Source organism: Salminus brasiliensis, chromosome 11 (genome assembly GCF_030463535.1).
Source record: "Salminus brasiliensis chromosome 11, fSalBra1.hap2, whole genome shotgun sequence".
In the NCBI taxonomy this organism is placed as follows: domain Eukaryota; kingdom Metazoa; phylum Chordata; class Actinopteri; order Characiformes; family Bryconidae; genus Salminus; species Salminus brasiliensis.
The window spans coordinates 4,079,805-4,100,517 of NC_132888.1; the positions used below are offsets into that span (position 1 = coordinate 4,079,805).

The window sequence follows — 20,713 nt, forward strand, 5'->3', positions numbered from 1 at the left end:
GCAGCCGGCTGGGCAGTAGAATCTGCTAATGGCACCTAAAGGGCACCAGATGGGATTAAAATAGCCCATACCCGATCCACTAAAATATCTTCTGGATTGATATTATGAAATATTATATCTGAATTTTTAACAGTAGGTTGTGAGAAGGTACCAATATGCACCTTTCATCTGGGAAAGTGGATGTGATGTTTATTTATAAGGTCCATATTTGGACCCTCAGGAAATTTGCACCCGTATATGATCCTTTTTCCTGACCGTGCACAGGGTCAAACTGTCAAAATTACAAAGGACGCATTTGGACCATTTGTCACATATTTACAGTGTAAATTCTGCTGCACGGATCTCTAAAATAAGACAACACACCTGGAATGTGACTTGAATTTATTGCAAAATGTGCAAGAGGTTGTAATGGAATGTGGTAGAATACATTAATAATAATAATAATAATAATTAGTATCATCACAATACAAAACAAAAAAACGTGTCTAGGTTTGCAGCAGATTTCAGACAGATTCACCAACGCTTCACCTGCTCTTCACCTTAAAACCAAATTTAAAATGTATATCAGAGAAATTCCTGAATCAGACACACACACACACAACACTACGACATGAAGGTAAGTGTGTGGAAACAGGATCCGGTGCTTAAAATCAGCTCAAATTAAAAAAATATACCCAACTAAAACTGGTCCAGCATAATGTCAGTAATCCTGCAGCCCGTGTCCTGTTACAGTACATCTAGCCAACCCAGGAATAAGTTGCGCTAAAACTGCAGGAAGATCAGGATAAAGTGGCCGAGTGCCCTAAACCTCCTACTTTACAGGCCTTTAAAACCTCAAAAAACTAACAAGCGAAAAGAAAGCAGGCTGCTAACGTGACAAAAATAGCTCTCGTCAAAAATCTTCCCACAGAAAAATCAGTGCGATTGTCCCCAGAGCTGTGCTGGCAATCAGCGTCTGATTAGTTTGTGAGGAAAGGCAAGAGGTGTGTTTCGAGGAGAGAGAGACATAGACATAGAGAGGAAGAGAGAGAGAGAGAGCTAAGGAGGGCGCTAAAGAGGGAGCTAGTACTAAGTACTAAGTTATTAAATTAACCCCTTAAACTCCAAGATAACAATTCAGTTATTAATCCCGAGGCAAGAAAACTACTTTTGTGGATGTGGTGGAGTACCACAGGGCTCTATTGTAGGGCCTATGGAAATGATATGATATATACACTATAATAGTAACATGAGCCTACAGAGTGAGCCCATATTTAAAAGGTTTAAGGAGTTAAACAGTTTCACTTGTGCTACTTCAACCCCTGAGGTACAGAAACGGTTCAACTGCTACTTTCCCAATACTTTTGGAGCTCATTGTGTCATCAAATTATCCGCCTCTTAAATTCGGAACACATATAGGTAAGCATACACAAATCACTGCCCTGTAGAAGGGATTTCAATGACTGCATAGCTAATGATACACTACGAAATAGCCAAAAGTATCCGGACACCTTAATTCAGCCACTTGGAGTTTCGTTCCAAAAGTTTCTAGAGACACCCTTTCTAATGAATGTGTTATTCAGCTACTTTAAGTTGCTGGCACAGATGTGCAAATGCACACACACAGCTTGTCTAGTTCCTGTAGAGAAGCACTGCATATACAATTAGACTCTCTGGATCAGATAAACATGAACCTGTAGGCACCATGCCTAATGCCAGCCTTGATTTTTGAAAGATGTCCCAAAACTTTTGTCCAGATGGTGTATATCTTATCATGCCTATTTGCTTACTACAGCAGTGCGTCAGTTCAGATGATGCATCTTGAAGAATTACAGTAGAATTACAACTGTTTTGGGGTTGATTCTCTCGCTCTCTCTCTTGCTCTCTATCTACCTCTCTCTACCTCTCTCTCTCTAAAGTACAGTCTGATGGCACGCCTCCTGGTAACTGGTAGCGTTGACGATTCTGAACATGTCCCTCCTCACAAAGTTCAAGAAATTACCCAGAGGGCACAGCGGATGGGAGTGGCGGTCATGATTCCGGCAGAAGTCCGTATCAAAAGTCAGGTCCTGCCCATTGTACAGCACCCGCACGAACGCGCTCTCCACGCCTCCTCCCTTCTTCCCTTTTCCCTCCTTCATTTCTGGACTCTTCCACAGCTCGAACACCAGTCTGGCGGCGAACCTCGGAAACCCTGCCCCCTCCAGCCCCAGTGCGCTCAACAACGGCGCCACCGTGACATCGTGGGCAGAGGCCAGGGCGAACACCGGCTCCTCAGAGCCTTTACGCTTCCGGTTGCCGCGGGGCAACCGCCTCCATCCGGAGCGCCGTGCGGTTCAGGTAGGGATGGGCTGCCAGCACGGCATAGCGGTGGTACAGCCCTGCCACCTGACGCTCCCTCTCGTCATCACGCTGCTGCCGGCGAATCACAGCGAAGTGACTGGCCGTGAGACACGCCCCCTGAGTGACTGCATTAGCGCTTGTGCTAGCACAAGGGAAAGGAAGCCCATGGCAGAGGTGACACAGCAACGAGTCCACCGGGTTTGCTGCCCTCAACGTCCGAGTGGCCACGCCCAGGGCCGACGCCATGGCAACGTAGGTGCGATCCAGCTCGAGGTCTGAGGTCCGCTGCCGGTACTGCCGCTTTTGCTCCAGGTCCAGGTAACGGCTCCTGGCCGGACAGTCGCAGGAGGAGCCGCAGAACAGCGTGCTCCACTGCTGCTTGACCGTCAGCCTGGACCAGGGGAAGTCCGGCAAGAATCCGTAGAGCAGAGCCAGTCCACTCTGCAGTGTCCGGCTTTTACCTGTAGACTCGAACCACACCTGCCGAGGCGACCAATCAGGAGGCAGCAGCCTGTGGCGTCTGATGTAGGCCTGGTGGAGGATTTCCCCGTTTTTCAAGTGTTGGACCACACCTAGAGGAAAAGCGAGAGTGAGCGAGAGTGAGCGAGAGTGAGCGAGAGTGAGCGAGAGTTTAAGATAGCCACTGCACAGCTTTTTTACCACACTTGTGACTAGGGGCAGTGAGAACACACAGCCAGAGCAGTGGGCAGCCACCTCAGTGCCGAGGGAGCAATTCAGGGTAAGGTGTCTTGCTCAAGGGCATCTCAGCTGTGGATGTTCTCACCCCCCTTCCCCCATTTTCTGCTGGTGGAGGGGATCGAACCAACGACCCTCAGGTCTCATGAATATTAAAGCATTCAAAATGAGGTAAAAGTCCAGATCTAACAAACTAGCCACAGCCCAACATGCAACAGTTAATGGACAAAAGTATTTGGACACCTGCTCATTCAGCATTTCTTCTGAAATGAAGGGTATATGACAGTCTTTACTGTCTGGAGAAGAAGGTCTTCTACTAGATTTTGGAGGAGGATTGCTGTGAGGATTTGATTGCATTCAGCAGAAAGAGTGTTAGGGAGGTCAGGATGTTGGATGATGATCACCACCCCTCCTCCTCCTCCTCATCATCATCATCTTCAACTCATCCCAGAGAACACAGCTCCACAGCTCAATGCTGGGGGGCTTTATACCCTTCTAGCCCACGCCTGGCATGAGCCAGCATGATGTCAACAGGTTCATGTGTATCTATTGGCAGTACTTCTCTACAGGTACTAGACAATCTGTGAGTGCACATCTGTGCCAGCAGCAATGGGTACAACTTAAAGTATAGCTGAATGTGTTCATTAGAAAGAGTGTCCACAAATATTTGGACAGTGTATGCATATTAACGATTATGTCCCATGTTTAATCCATCCACCCCAGTACAGACAGACTGCTGCAGCTGTTTGAAGTGGGTCATAAGTGTGCTGTGATTGTTTACCTGTCTGTGTGAGCTCGCCCATCTCGCAGTTGTTGTGATTGGGCACTCGGGGAAGAGAGCCCAGTGATGCGTCCCAGTGTCCACGCCCACCCTGGGCCATGTGGCTGATGAAGGGGGCCAAGAGAGGGTGAGACGGCTTCCTAAGAGATGTCAGACAATGCGAGTTCAGTGTGTGTTTGAGCTTTCTTTTATTAATTATTAAATATTAAAGCATGCATACACAGACATACCCTATTTACTTCCAGTGGTGCAATATTTAATAATCTTAAATGTCCCCTGCTCTGCCGTATCAGCTAAAAGCACCTGTGCCGAACAACATCGCTTCCAGAATGACGAGGGACTGCTAATCTCGGACTCTGGCTGCTGATGGCAGAACGGCATGGCTTGCGACCCCCAGGGCTATAGCGGTAGCACATTACATAAATAGATGTATTTTAACATCCTGTATTCCTCTGCTGTTGTTTTACATTGCGACTTGTATAACCTCTCATCCATATCGATAATTTAAATATATATATTTATATACCCCATAATGAAATGCATAATGAAACAAGTCCCAACCTCTCTTAAATACCCCAGAATTTGTCCTCAACCCCCTAAAAAAATACTCCAATACACCAGTCCAAACCTCTCCAAGCATACCCCCTAATTCCTCCTCAAACCCCTAAAATACTCCAAAACACCAGTCTGAACCTCTCAAATACCCCATAATTCCTCCTCAAACCCCTAAAATACACCAAAACACCAGTCCGAACCTCTCAAATACCCCATAATTCCTCCTCAAACCCCTAAAATACACCAAAACACCAGTCCGAACCTCTCAAATACCCCATAATTCCTCCTCAAACCCCTAAAATACTCCAAAACACCAGTCCAAACCTCTCACATACCCCCTAATTCCTCCTCAAACCCCTAAAATACTCCAAAACACCAGTCCAAACCTCTCACATACCCCCTAATTCCTCCTCAAACCCCTAAAATACTCCAAAACACCAGTCCGAACCACTCAAATACCCCAGAATTCCTCCTCAAACCCCTAAAATACTCCAAAACACCAGTCCGAACCACTCAAACACCCCAGAATTCCTCCTCAAACCCCTAAAATACTCAGACTCAAACTCCTACATACCTCCTAATACCTTAGTAATATCCCAAACACACACACACATTCACACACACACTAACATATATATATGAACTAAACTACATTAAGTAAGTGAGTAACCCTAAGAGAAAAAAAATTGCCATAAGAATCAATCCATTGCAATCCATCCCAATTCCATTGCTGCCACCAGGGGGCGACAAAAGAACATAAATAATCCAGCCCTCAGAGGAGCTTGATGGACAGACTGCACTAAACAAATCCAGTGTGTGGGTGTACATGTGTTTAAAACCAGCTTAAGCGAATGACTGAGCTAGAGGGCGAGTCAGGAAGACAGTGAGAGCGCGCGAGAGAGAGAGAGAGAGAGAGGGAGAGAGAGAGAATGTGAGAGACAGGGAGCGTCTCTAATATGAGGAAGATGGTGAGGATTATATTCTAATACTTTAAATCTGGAACAGCAGGGCAGTATTATGGGATGCCTGCAGATTAATAACGCTCTGCAGTCCAGCTGGCTGCCTTAACAAGAGCGAAAGCTGTGCCCTGATTGGTTGGGACATGGTGCGGAAACCATGGAAACAATTATACTCAGTTCTATGAAAGAAAGTGTCTGTAGGGGGTCAGCGACTACTGCACCAGTGTAGCCCACCAGAGACTGAATACTAATCAGATTACAGTTCATAAACACACACAAACATACACATCCTCCTCTGAAAGACCCCGCAGTGACTACTATGGTGGTCTTCTGTCTAACAATAAAAAAAACTGACTATAAAACTGTTGTTCAAAAGTTTGGAATCACTTGTTTATCATGTTTGCTTTGATATATTACTAATATTTTAATTAATATTCGTTTTTTTCTTTTATAAAGACCCCCTTTGTACCCTCTGTGAGTCTGTTGACAGTGATCAGGAAGCATAGAACATGGATTTCTCTGATAACTCCTCTGAAAATGAGGCCTCTGCAGGATTTACGGCTAAACTGAGCTGGTCAGCACTCTGAATGATTGTGTGAGGTCAGAAACGGCACGTAGACTTCAATAGGTAGAAGCTACAAGAGGCTGTGAATGTTCATAAATATCAAATATCTCTAGATATCTCAAAGAAACCTCCCCACACATTCCAAAACAACACCCCAAAACACTCAAACACCCCATAATTCCTCATCCAGACCCTGAAATACCTCAATTCTGCCCTTAAAAACCTTAAACACTCCAGAGCACCTTTCACCTAAAACTCTTAAATACCCCATAATTCCTCCCGTGAAATCCTAAAATTCACACCGTTACATACCCTCTAATGACCCCAAATATCCCAAAGTAGAAATCCCACCAGAGTCTTCAAACACCCCCAAATATCAAATAGATTTCTAGATATCTGCAAATGTAGGGACGCCCCGATACCACTGTTTCCTTTCTGATACGGATACCAGATTTTCAAGTGTCTGCCGATACCGAGTACCGATATTGATACCAACTCTGACTTAAAAACTCGATACTCCACTTTTTATAGGTTGTACTTTTTTTATATCTGATCCCAAATCAGATCTAATAAGCTTGAGGAACTGCACATTAGAAAAGTTTCAGAGCTGAAATAATAAAAATGGCCACAATGCAGAAACACTGAGCAGAATGTGGCTCAGCTTCACCAAACAGCTTTTAACTGCTGTTTAAATTCACATTTCAGAGCCGTGAAAAAAAAACCCACCAGTTTAGAAACAGAAAGAGCTTCTACTACTAATAAAGTGTTTCCATTTAACAAGCTGCTGAAACTCAACTTCTGCTTTCAGAACCAAATGAACATCAAACGGAAACAGAAAGTGCTGAAAGTTCCATTAAACGTCTGTTTGATGATGATAACTATATTTATGACCGGCTTTTACTGGTTGTTTAAACATTTGGTTTTAATAATAAAGTCTGCAAACGAAATATCATATAAAAATTGTAGGGTGTCAATAAGCTTCATGGTATTTGTGCTTTCTATTGCCGATACTGTGTGTAAGTGCAAGTATCGAGGCCAATGCAGATATGGTATCGGTGCAACACTCACACATTCCAAAACACCTTGACACTCTTAAATATCCCATAATTCCTCCCTGAAACCTTAAAATACTGAAAAGAATATTTTCCAAAACTCCAACCAAAAACCAAACCAAAGTATCCAAAGTTCCAGCCCCCAACCCCTAAATACTCCAATTCACCACCCCAAAACTTTATAAATCTGCCCCAAAATCCTACCACCCCAAAACTCTTAAACACCCCATAACTCCTCCCCAAAACCGTAAAACCCATAAATAGTCCAATTCACCACCCCAAAACTCAAATACCTCATAATTCTGCCCCAAGACCCCTAAAATAGTCCAATTCACCACCCCAAAACCCAAATACCTCATAATTCTGCCCTAAAACCCTTAAATACCCCAATTCACCACCCCAAAACCCAAATACCTCATAATTCTGCCCTAAAACCCTTAAATACCCCAATTCACCACCCCAAAACCCAAATACCTCATAATTCTGCCCTAAAACCCTTAAATACCCCAATTCACCACCCCAAAACCCAAATACCTCATAATTCTGCCCTAAAACCCTTAAATACCCCAATTCACCACCCCAAAACCCAAATACCTCATAATTCTGCCCTAAAACCCTTAAATACCCCAATTCACCACCCCAAAACTCAATTACCTCATAATTCTGCCCCAAGACTCTCAAATACTCCAATTCACCTTAAATTACACTCTGAAACTCCTAAATACCCCCTGATACTACAGTATTACTCCAAACACACCCTGGATACAACCTGAAATTCCCAAATCCTGCACATATGCCCTCCAGAAATGCATCCTGATGATTCCAAAAACAAACAAACAAACAAACAAACAAAAAAACACCATCCACACCCCACTCCCTAGTCCACATCCCACCCCCCCCAGTCCACACACACTGATCCTCTCTATTCCAGGCCTTCTGCACAATGTAGGACATTTCCACTCAAAACTGCCCTCAGTAAAGCTCCCTGTTCATACCACCAAGTCACATGACTGACAACTGACTGTAAGCTCATTTTCCAGCTGCAGGCGGTCTGACCATCGCTTAACCATCTGACCATCGCTTAACATCCCCAAACTCTCCTCTCCAGGCTCTGATGTCTGCCAGCACTGTTTCAGTGATTCATTGCGATGCACTGTAATTTATGGTACACTACATGTCCAAATATTTCTGGACACCCCCCCTCCTAACGAACACATTCACCCACTTGAGGGTCGCGCCCATTGCTGCTCATGTGCAAATGCACACACACGCACAAAGCTTGTCTAGTCGCTGTAGAAAGGTACTGACAATAGAATAGGACTCTCTGGAGCAGATCAACATGATGAACCTATTGGCACCATGCTGCCTAATGCCAGGCGTGCGCTAGAGGGGTATAAAGACCCCCAGCATCGAGGAGCTGTGGAGCAGTGGAAGAACTGTGTTCTCTGGAATGATGGATGGTGGTGCTCCATCCAGTACTTTTGGTATCAGTTGGGGATGATGAGGTGGGGTGAATGCAATCAAATCCTCACAGCAGTCCTCCTCTACATTCTAGTAGAAAGCCCTTTTTCCCCGGGTAGCAACAATAAAACTGAAGTGAGCAGGCGTCCCAATACTTTTGTCCATACTGTATCTAAAAACAGCGATATCTATAATCGTGCATTAAAATTCATCTCATCGGGTGTGTGTGTGTGTATATTAAATGTGTGTATGTGTGCGACCACACACACACACACGCACACACACACACACACACACATACACATTTAATAATTATACACAAAATAAAAACAAAGATTAAACACAGCTCAGAGAGAGGCTTTAACTTATGTAAATCTGTTTACAGCAGTGTGTACGACTACCCTGCTGACGAACACACACACACACACACACACACACACACACACACACACACACACACCATCTGTTACTGATTGAGCTTAACTACAATTCACCCTGCCTTTCCTACTCTCTACTGCTCTCAACCGTCTCGCTACTTCGTCCCTCCCTCACCTTCCGTCTCCCCATCACTTCGTACCCTCTCTAGTTCACCCTCTCCTTTACGGGCTTAGAGGTTCGAGCACCGGGCTGTTGATGACAAGGCTGTGGGTTTGATACCCGGTACCCAGACTCTGCAAATAAGAGCCGAGACCCTTCATCCTCTCTTTGTTCTTCAGAAGATCACAAGATCTCAAACACTTTTTTCAGATGGAGAAGTTCCTGTTTCTTGCTCCTGCATCTGTTCTGATGGGTTCTGGAGAAGTGGTGAACAAATATCCATGCAAATACTCGCCCCTTAAACACACACAGATAACCACAACGTTCCTTGTTTGGCTGCATCATGCCCTCCATTTCTGTTGGCTGTATCTTGGTGCTTCAACAGTTACTTCGAACTACAGTCCTCAGATCTTTAAAATTTGGCGCTCAACTGACAGCACTGAGGTCCTCAATGATCTTTACTCTACAGACGTCGCTATTTTTAATATTACTCTAGTCGTTGGAGCGCTACTCTACTTCGCTGGAGCTCAATATTTGACAAAGCTTGCCATGACCTACTTCTTGGCCATCTCTATTGCTACTGGCATTTCTAGCACAGCTCTCTACCTCTCTGACAGAAAGCACCATCCACTGCTGTTATTACTCAAGGTGTTCCCCAAGGATGTGTTCTAGGCCCGCTTCTGTTCATGCCTAAAATGCTTTCCCTTCAACAAATCATTTTCTGACATGGTTTTCCCTGCAAAACTGACAGCTATCTACACTACACTGGACTACATGGACAAAAGTATTGGGACACATGGTCATTTCTTGTTTTTTTTTCTAATATTAAGGGTATTAAAAAGAGTTGATCCTGCTTTTGTTGGAGTAACTGTCTCTACTGTCCAGGAAAGAAGAAGAAGGCCGCTTTTTACTAGATTTTGGAGGAACATTGCTGTAAAGATTTGATGGCATTCAGCAACAAGAGCGTTAGTGAGGTCAGGATGTTGGATGATGATGATGATCACCTTCCCAACTCATTCCAAAAGTACTGGATGGAGCTCCACCACCATCCATCATTCCAGAGAACACAGTTCTTCCACTGCTCCACAGCTCAATGCTGGGGGGCTTTATACCCCTCAAGCCCACGCCTGGCATTAGGCAGCATGGTGCCAATAGGGTCATGTTTATCTGCGCTAGAGAGTCCTATTCTATTGGCAGTACTTCTCTACAGGGACTAGACAAGCTTTGTGAGCGTGCACTTGCACACACTGGGTCAGCAATAGGTGTAAGTTATACTAGCTGAATAATACATTCATTACACACACACACACACACACACACACACACACACACACACACCTGTTTGGTGACAGGGTGCAGTCTATGGCGGGCCGCTTGGTCTGAGGGATGGAGTAAAGGGGGTAGCGGTCGCCATGGCGAATCATCACATGGACAGACAGTAGCTTGTAGTCAGCCAGGCTGTGTCCTACAACACACACACACACACACACACAGGTAGGATTAGGTTTAAAACTAATTACATTAGATAGTCAGATATCAATTATATAATTTTAGACTTATGAAAAATACTAGTTGTGTTATGTGATGAATTATTTATATTTAATTAGATATTTATTTATTTATTTATTTTTGATGTGTATGTATGTGTGTGTGTGTGTGTGTGTGTGTCTCACCCTCCCATGTGTGCTCGGTTTGGTTGGGGAGGTTACAGTAACGATAGGCTTCAGTAATGGGGTCCAGCTCAGGAGGCTCAGTGTGGACCACCGGGTTCACTCGCTTTCTGCTCTTACCACGGGACACCTCCTCAGCCACTGGACTGGTCGGCATCAGTTGCACTGTGAGAGACGAGAGAGAGAGAGCAAGCAAGAGAGAGAGAGAGCGAGAGCAAAAGAGAAAGGAGGTGATAAGGACTACTACTTCTGCAGGACTCCTGAGCGCGCGCGCACACACACACACACACACACACACACACACACACACACACACACACACACACACACACACAGGGTTTCAGTGACCTGAGCAAACACTGCAGCTCAGTGAGAACTGAGAACTCCCCACCCCCCAGTCCTCTCCTCTGTTTTCTCATGAGGTAACACTTACACGCCCCTGTGCTCGCTCGCTCGCTCGCTCGCTCGCTCTCTCTCTCTCTCTCTCTCTCTCTCTCACTTCCTAACACACATGCAAATCCCCCTTATTTCCGCCTATGACTTCACACATGATGTGTAGAGGCCGTTCCTGTATCACAATCAATACCCTTGATTTCAAATATACAGCAGGTGTCTACAAACTTTCAGACATACTGCATATGTCCGGTTGTAATGTTATGGCCGATCGTGCATATGCACTGTAACATATGCACGATCGGCCATAACATTACAACCGGTGAACCGGTGACAAGATAATGGGCACCTAAGGCTCACTGATGCTCACAGAGGCCCCACCTCACCTAAGACCTTGCAGGACTTAAAGGATCTGTACTCAACATCAGGCATCATGGTGCTAATGTTATGGCTGATCGGTGTATGTAAATGAGCTCTATTCTGACTGGCTGGCCCATACTGCACCTTATTATGAGAGCAGTCGGGCTTGAAACACTGTTTTTGGAGCCAAGTTTGGAAATCAGGACTGGGGGGGGGGGGACTGAGGGGGTGAACCGTACTTTAACAAGCACTCCAGAAATTCCAAGAACCTCCAAGGAAAGTTCGGCTTCCCATAATACAGGCCCTTTAACACTGAACCTCACTGAGAGAAACACACACACACACACACACACACACACACACACACACACTCCACACACACACTCACTTTTTCCAGTGTCTCATGACCTCATAAAGTAAACTGTATGGCACAGCACAATGTGGGGGGGGGTGGTGCTGAGGTTTTGGAATGGCCGTGGCAATTTGGGACGGAGGCGGGGCGCGGAGGGTCTCCATGGCAACGGAGGGCTGGGAAAAGCTAAAGCTCTTTGAACATAGTAATGGAAATGCACAAGTGTGCACAAGCGGCCTACAGCAGCAGGGGTAAACCCACTGTTTAAACACTCCCATCTGATCCTGTTATTGGCCTTTAAAGGTGCAGTATGCAATTCTGGGGGGCGACTGCTGACATTCAAACTCTACAGCACTGCAGAGTCAGAATATATATATATATATATATATATATATATTTGTGGCATTTGAACATATAACATTAACTAAGGATTTTATGGCCATGACGATCTAAGGGTGGAGCTTCTGACAGAGCACTGTAGTGCTGTAGAGTTTGGATGTCAGCAGTCGCCCCCCAGATCACATACTGCACCTTTAAAGATTACATATATATGTGTGTGTGTGTTAATAGGTAAATAGGTAAACAAAACACCATTAGCTTTAGCTAGGTTAGCTAACGTGGGTTGTGGGTTAGCAAACCAATGCTACAATTGCTGCTGCTAAGCAAACCAGCTGTTTCAATTCAATCACCAAATTTTACAAGTATCTTTGGTCTGGCCCGATCCAATAACTGTAGTTCCCGTTCCCGCGTCCAAACGCCCTCCATGTTGCTGATTGGCTGGAACGGTGTTGTATGGCTCGACCCAAGTCACTTTGTTTGTTTCCCCATTTACAGAGCCAGGGCTGGGGAGAAACACCAGCCTTTTTTCAAGTAAACAAACAGAGCTAGCAAACCACGAGGAAACCTTCACAGAATTTTACGAAAAGACTATATTGGAGTGAAAAATCACATACAGAGCCTTTAAAGGGGTTAAACCCAGTAAAATCACAGGTTTGTAAATGTCTTTTGCCCTGTTTGGATGGGAATAGTTTAACACAGGGAAAATTGGGTACCACAGGTCTGTAACGATAATGTTTGATTTGCATAATATAAGAATAATATTGGTATTACACTCTTTATCTGATATATCGGTATCAAACCAGATATGTTAAAAATATCTACATTAAAGATGCTTTCAATTGTCAGGATGCTGCTTTTGCAGCAGAGTGTATTGGAGTGAAATCACATACAGAACCTTTAAAGTGGTTAAAACCTGTAAAATCACAAGTTTGTTAATGTCTTCAGCCTGGATGAGAATAGTTTAACACCGGGAAACGTTGGGTAATGTCATTTTACCACAGGATGTCTGTAACAATAATGACTGATTATCATAGGATAAGAAATCTTAGTATTAAGCCTTTAAATCCTAAACCATCAAATAACTGCCAAAACTTCCTTAAAACTAGAGTTTATTTGACCTTTTTAAATTTATTAATAATTTATTGCTCACATTTGGGATTCTTTAAAACATGCTCTGAGAAAACACTCCAAGATACTTTTACATTTTCACTCTGTATGTATTTTTCTGGAGCATGCCGTTGGGAGTGGAAAACATGTATATGATTTTCTTTGAGTGTAATTATTTATTTATTAATTCAATTTTAATTAATGTATTAAGCATTACTTTTTTATTATATGTATTATAATATATATATATCACATTATATCATTATTCAAGATATTTAATCACACTGATGCCGAAATCTCAAAAACCTAAGAATATATCGACTGTATGTCCAAATGTTTGTAGACACCCCTTCTAATTGCATTGAGCTACTTGAAGTTGGACCTCTTGGTCCAAGTCTCTCTCACTCACACACACACACACACACACACACACACACACACACACACACACACACACACACACACACCCCTTCACGGTTTCCTCAGAAAATACCCTTAGCTAGTTTGTATCGCCTAGGAAGCTTACACTCTACTAAATACAGAGGTCAGTCTGGAGACCCTCAAACTCCACACACTCTACACTAAGTACTCTCAGAAGAGGAGGAGGGTCTTCAGTCTGGGTTTAAAGACAGTGAGCGTTGGACTCTGCTGTTCGGACACCCAGGGGAAGCTCGTTCCACCACTTCGGTGCAGGACAGTAAAAAGTCTGGACGCTCGTCTTCCGTGGATCTTAAAGGATGGCGGGTCGAGCCGAGCCGTACTTGAAGCTGGAAGGGCTCTTGGTGCAGATCAGGCTTTTGACCATTGCGATTATTGCAATTATTACTGATAAAGTTTTTTGTTTTTTTTAATGACTGAAAAGCTGAATTCTAGCTGCACAGAAATGCATCCCCAAATGTGCAAATTAAGAGCTGGAGATTTCAGTAGACATACCATCACTGTCCTGCTAAAGATCTCCATTTTTCCATTTTTCACTTTTTGACTTTTTGTGAATCTGGCAGTTGTTCTTCACATTGTGTTCAAATGTCCTGAAGAATGGACCAATAGAAACACCCCAAAATGACTTGGATTAAAATCGCTTTCCATTGACTTCCATTGAAAGTCAAGAAGGTTTTTCCCCTCTCCTGTAAAGTTGACATTTCTGAAACACAAGGCAATTTATCGCCTCCATTTAACGTCCATCTGCGTCTCTCCCAACAAATAAACCAAAAGAAATAAATCTACATAGATTAGGGAGATGAACGCACACCGGTTACCAAGACATAACAAGCCAACTCAAATCAGACCAAACCCCCAGTAAACTCCACCAGTAAACCCAGCCACAACCTCCCAGTCAAAACCACTGATTCACTAATAAAGGCTCATAACGGCAGACTGAACTCACCCGCAAAGAGCAGAGAGAGAGTCAAGCGCATTCGCAAAGAGGCCGGCATCCTGAAAACGTGTTACTGCCCGTCTGTGTGTCGGAGAGAACATCTGCATGTGTGTGTGTGTGTGTGTGTGTGAGTGAGTGAGTGAGAGAGTGAGAGAGAGAGTGTCTCAGTGCACATTCTGAATAGACCTTCATACTGGGGTCTATTCAGATCCGGCTCCTTTTGCTCGCTTGTTCCCCACCTGGATACACACACTGACCAATCCTGTCTCAAGGGCGAGATGGGAGCCAATGGCGGGTCACCTCAGTGCAGGGGCCGAACGGACAAAGAGAGCTTTGTAGCCTTAGCATAGAGTACCGAAGGACACAAAACACGTACGGAGAGAGAAGTTTGCAAAGAGATGGAGAAAGTGCAGCAAAAGCAGCATCCTGGCAAGTGAAAGCCTCTTAAATGCAGAGGCAAGGCTGGGCGATATGAAAAAACAATATCACGATATTTAAAGACATTTTTTTATGATACACAATATTTATTGTAATATTTTGTCATGTAGATAAAATGCACCAAAATTTATAGACTGCTTTCCAAATACTCCAAATAGACCGATTACACTCTTTGTAATGAAATGTGCAGAAATTGAATAATGATACCCACAATACACTTATCAACAATTTATCACGATATGATGAAATATCGTCATATTGCCCAGCTCTGTGTAGTGGATATGTCTAATATTTTTGGTTTTGGTTAAAAAAATCTTTTCAGATTATTCCCCATATTTCATAAAGAATCTTATTCATGAACCTTAAAAAATAATAATTAATTTATTGCCAGTAACACTTTATTTTAAGAAACACAAAGTCTGGTTATTTTGTTTAATAAATTCTGAATTAGATATTTTTAATGATTTATTTAACATACAAAGTATGTACACACCCAGACTGAAGACCCTCCTCCTCTTCTGAGAGTACTTGGGCAAAGCGTGGAGTATGTAGAGTAGCGTCCAATTGTGTCTCCAGACTGACCTCTGTATTTAGTAGAGTCTAAGCTTAGAGGGGTCTTTCGGATTCTAGCCGATACGAACTAGCTAAGGGTATTTTCTGAGTAAACAGTCGCTCTGGAGAAGCGCTTCAATGGTCTTCAGTAGCTGATGGTCCATTTACTCAATTTCCTCGGAGTACATTTTTCACAAAGCTCATATAACGTGAAGACCATTCGGCCAAAGAGTGGATTCCTCAGGCAGGAATTAGGCCTAGTCATAGTAATTTCGCTTCAGGAAACCGGACCCAAGTGCTAAACAACCTGCTGACCGCACCTTTAACTGCAAGACCTTCTCACACACAGATTCTCTCAGTGTGGGTTTGATTCTGCGGAAAGAATAAACCGGGCCTTGTTTACACAACAGCGATGAATTAACTTTCCAAATTCAGAATGAGGGTATAAAGGACAATTACACCGCTCTGCAAAACACAGGTGTGCAGATCTGGATCAGGCTGGATCAGAATCCCCACAAGGGAAGAAGAGGGAGCGTGGGAATCTGAGGAACATCTGGAGTGGCTTGACTATTTCATCAACAGCCAGAAATGAACAATCAGCAAAACAAAGAACAGAGACGATAAACCAGGAAAGCCTCAGTTCAAAAACGATAATCCCAACTACGCCCCCAACAAACTACACCCTAACCCCACCAGCTGCCCACTGAACTGCACCACTACCCCACAGACCACGCAGCAACCAGGAAACCACCCCCATTAATCCAGAACCCTACCCTATTCTACCGGATCCCTATCAAACCACATCCCTACACCACCAACCACACCTCTACCCCACCTTACCAAACCCCACCCATACCCCACAAACCATGCATGAATCAAACCACATACACAACCACCCATCAAACCACTGTGCTACCACATCCCCCACCAAACCACACCCACATCCCACCAACCACCCAATCATACCACACACCATCCCATCCACCACATCAAACCACTGTGCTACCACACCCCCCACCAAACCACACCCACATCCCACCAACCACCCAATCAAACCACACACCATCCCATCCACCACATCAAACCACTGTGCTACCACACCTTACCAAACCCCACCCATACCCCACAAACCATGCATGAATCAAACCACATGCACAACCACCCATCAAACCACTGTGCTACCACACCCCCCACCAAACCACACCCATATCCCACCAACCACCCAATCAAACCACACCCCCACCCCCAAGATAGCTAACAAACCACATTACTACCTCACCGACCCTCCATCATACCACACACCAACCCCATCCACCCCATCAAAACACTGTGCTACCACACCACCCCACCAAACTGCACCCACATCCCACCAAACCCCTATCAAACCAGACCCCACCCCACTTACCTCCTATAAATTTGCATCCCTACCCCACCTAGCTCACATACTTGCTATAAAAAAAATCCAGACTGAACAGCCGTCTGCGTCGCTCCTTTAATCTTACTGCTATATTTACTGTGTAGAGCTTCAGTTCGGTCCCTCCGACCGAAAGTTCTTCTACAATGAAAGGCTTGTTATTTGAGGCCACTCTGAATCTAACACAGAAGAGCATTCAGCCTCATTTAAATACCCAATTAAAGCTGAAATGGCCCCAACCCACATCTTCAGAAATATCTTTAGTGACTAACACTTTCTAAATAATTCAGATCATTATTATCCAGCCCTGCTACAAGCCCTGCAGTCATCCTGCCCAGTTAAACCCTCACTAATATCATCCACAGCTCCTTGTCCTCTCCATGCCTAAAGCTAATGACCTTCTCCTGCTGATGTATGGCTCAGGGCAGCAGCAGTGGGCGGCCAACAGGGGGGAAACTTCCTCAGGACCGCAGCCAGACAAACTAGGCCTCATTACTGAGCCTGGGGATGAACTTCCAGTCAGTCTTTCTTTCATCTGCGCTCAGAGTGTAAAACCAGCCGCAGTCCACTGGACTCCGAGAGGGCGAGAGAGAGAGACCGAGAGAAAGAGAGAGAGAGAGAGAGGGCGAGAGAGAGAGACCGAGAGAAAGAGAGAGAGAGAGAGAGAGAGAGAGAGAGAGAGAGAGAGAGAGAGAGAGAGAGAGAGAGAGAGAGAGGGTTCTGCCCTACATTCAGCTTGCTTTCAAGTCCTGTTAGTAAAGACTGAATAAATAATGGCCTCACTGGGGGGTAAGAAAAACAGACAGAGAGGAAAAAAAGAGGGGAGGGGCATATACACTCAACAAGCACTTTATTAGGAACACCTGCACAGCTCTTCATTCAGGTGGTGGTGGGATAGTGTGGGGAATGTCTTCTGGGTACACTGTTGCTCACCATGTGCTCAATTTACCCATCTTCTAACAGCACCGTCCAGCACAAGGACACTGGTATCATTAACATGGCAATAACTTCAGTGTTCTTCAGTATAACAACACTGTGTTACCATACGAGACATATCAAACTTTTTTGTGCCCCCACCGTCCCCCTACACAGCCCACTACCTTCCAAACCGCACCCCTGCCCCGCCGACCCCCTATCAAAATGCACCCCTGCCCCAGCGATCCCCTATCAAAATGCACCCCTGCCCCAGCGATCCCCTATCGTACCGCACACCAACACAGCTCATCACCTTTCAAACTGCTCCAATGCCCTAATGACCTGCATATCAAACCGCACCCCGTCCCACCATCCCGCCTATCGAACCGTACCCCTGTCCCACCAATCCGCCTATTAAACCGCACCCCTGCCCCACCGACCCCTATTCAAACTGCACCCATACACAGCTCATCACCTTTCAAACTGCTCCAATGTCTCAATGACCCACCTATCAAATCACACCCCTGACCCAACAACCTCATCTATCAAACTGCACCCCTCCCCCACCAACCCGCCTATCAAACCACACCCCTGCCCCACCGACCTGCCTATCAAACCGCACCGTTGCCCCACCGACCCGCCTATCAAACCGCACCCCTGCCCCACCGACCTGCCTATCAAACCGCACCGTTGCCCCACCGACCCGCCTATCAAACCGCACCCCTGACCCACCGACCCGCCTATCAAACCGCACCCCTGACCCAACAACCCGCCTATCAAACCGCACCGTTGCCCCACCAACCCGCCTATCAAACCGCACCCCTGACCCAACAACCCGCCTATCAAACCGCACCCCTGACCCAACAACCCGCCTATCAAACCGCACCCCTGACCCAACAACCCGCCTATCAAACCGCACCCCTGACCCAACAACCCGCCTACTGATCCGCACCCCTGTCCCACCGACCTACCTATTGAACCGCACCACTCCCCCACCAATCCCCTATCGTTCCGCACCCCTACACAGCTCATCATCTTTAAAACTGCTCCAATGTCCTAATGACCCGCCTACCAAACCGCACCCCTGCCCCACCGAACCCCTCTCGAACGGCACCCTTGCCCCACCGACTGCCTATCAAAATGCACCCCTGCCCAACCGATCCCCTATCGTACCGCACACCAACACAGCTCATCACCTTTCAAACTGCTCCACTGCCCTAATGACCTGCCTAATGACCCACCAACCCCCCCCATCAAATCGCACCCCTGCACCTCCAACCCCTTAACAAAACACACACCTATTAAAAAGTGCAACCCCTCCCCACCAACCCCCTATCGAACCGCACCCCTACCCAGCTCACCACCCGTCAAACCACACCCTTTCATCCCTACCTCTGGCTCAGAGACTCTCCCTGATCCCGGTACAGAAGCGCAGCATGTCATTATTACCACATCACACTGACTTCCACAGAACCATTCAGGCAGGCCAAGAACCAGAACCGTTTGGGAACCTGTAGTGCTGAGAGTGCGCAGGCTGAAGGCCGAGCAGCTACACGACTGAGCTGTAATGTGCCTACAGAGGAGATTAGAGGTCATGTGGAGGCTGAAAATACCAGGAAGAGAGAGCGAAACAGAGCGAGCGAGAGAGCAGGAGAGTGAATAAGTGGACTATTCGTGGGTCGGCAAGTTCACCAGCACATTTACACACCCACACCCACACACACCCACCCACCACCCCACACATGCATGCATTAGCCTGTGGCCCATCAGATTGCATTAATGACACTGACATTAACAAGCAGAACAACATCACACTGATTTAGACTCTGCTGGACCTCGTTCTTCATCAGAACCTCTGCGTTCAGAGCAGAAACAGTCAGACAGACACGGCGGATTAACTAGTAAAGCAACAACGTGAGGGTCTTGTGTAAACTGCATCAGTGTGAGAATGAAGAAATCAATTACGATACTCAATAAAATATGAGCTCGCTTTCTGGACAGTGGGGGTGTGTCTTGGCGTTCTGCTGGACTGTTGGACGTTTTTACAGACTCTATCCCACTGCAGTCTAAACAGCTGCTCCAGACGTTTGTGTTTTCTCAATCACGTCTTAAATAATCTAAATATAACTGAACCTGTGTGAGGTCAGAGGTCTACACCCCTACGCAGCTGGAGGGGGGGGCAGCAGGTTTATACGGCCACCAGAACTGGAAACTCCTGGAAAAGTTACCAAACCTACTCTCAACAAGGCACAAATCAACTAATTCAACCTCTATGGACAAAAGTATTTGGACACCTGCTTATTCACAGTTTCTTATATAAAAAAAAAAACGGTTGATCCTGCTTTTGTTGGAGTAAATGTCTCTACTATTGGAGGAGCATTGCTGTGAGGATGGGATTGGCATCCAGCCACAATGGCGAAGTTAGTGAGGTCAGGATGTTGAATGATGATCACCACCCCACCTCATCATCCCCAACTCATGCCAAAAGTACTGGATGGAGCTCCACCATCCATCATTCCAGAGAACACAGTTCTTCCACTGCTCCACAGCTCCTCAATACTGGGGGGCTGTACACCCCTCTAGCCCACGCCTGGCATTAGGCAGCATGGAGCCAATAGGTTCATGTTAATCTGCTCCAGAAAGGCCTATTAGGCCTAGTGTGTCAGCAATGGGTGCGGCCCAAAGTAGCTGAATGCAATCATTAGAAGGGGTGTCCACAAACATTTTGACATATTTTATATATATATATATATATATATATATATATATACATACACACATACATATATACATACATATATACATACATATAAATATATATGGTCTATACATCTACTAGTTATTACAATAACTTACTATATCCACCATAT

The 20,713-nt window shown here is 45.3% G+C and overlaps 1 protein-coding gene across 1 annotated transcript in view; it reads right to left on the reverse strand.

Moving 5' to 3' along the window:
* Window positions 1-364: 364 nt before the first annotated feature.
* The window catches only part of pxylp1 (2-phosphoxylose phosphatase 1), a 23,841-nt gene continuing 3,492 nt past the window's right edge, over window positions 365-20,713 (reverse strand). The window contains 5 exon segments of the mRNA XM_072691525.1: window positions 365-2,273; window positions 2,275-2,894; window positions 3,800-3,939; window positions 10,267-10,393; window positions 10,602-10,763. Of these exon segments, the coding sequence (XP_072547626.1) occupies window positions 1,893-2,273; window positions 2,275-2,894; window positions 3,800-3,939; window positions 10,267-10,393; window positions 10,602-10,763 (1,430 nt within the window). The 3' untranslated portion in view covers window positions 365-1,892.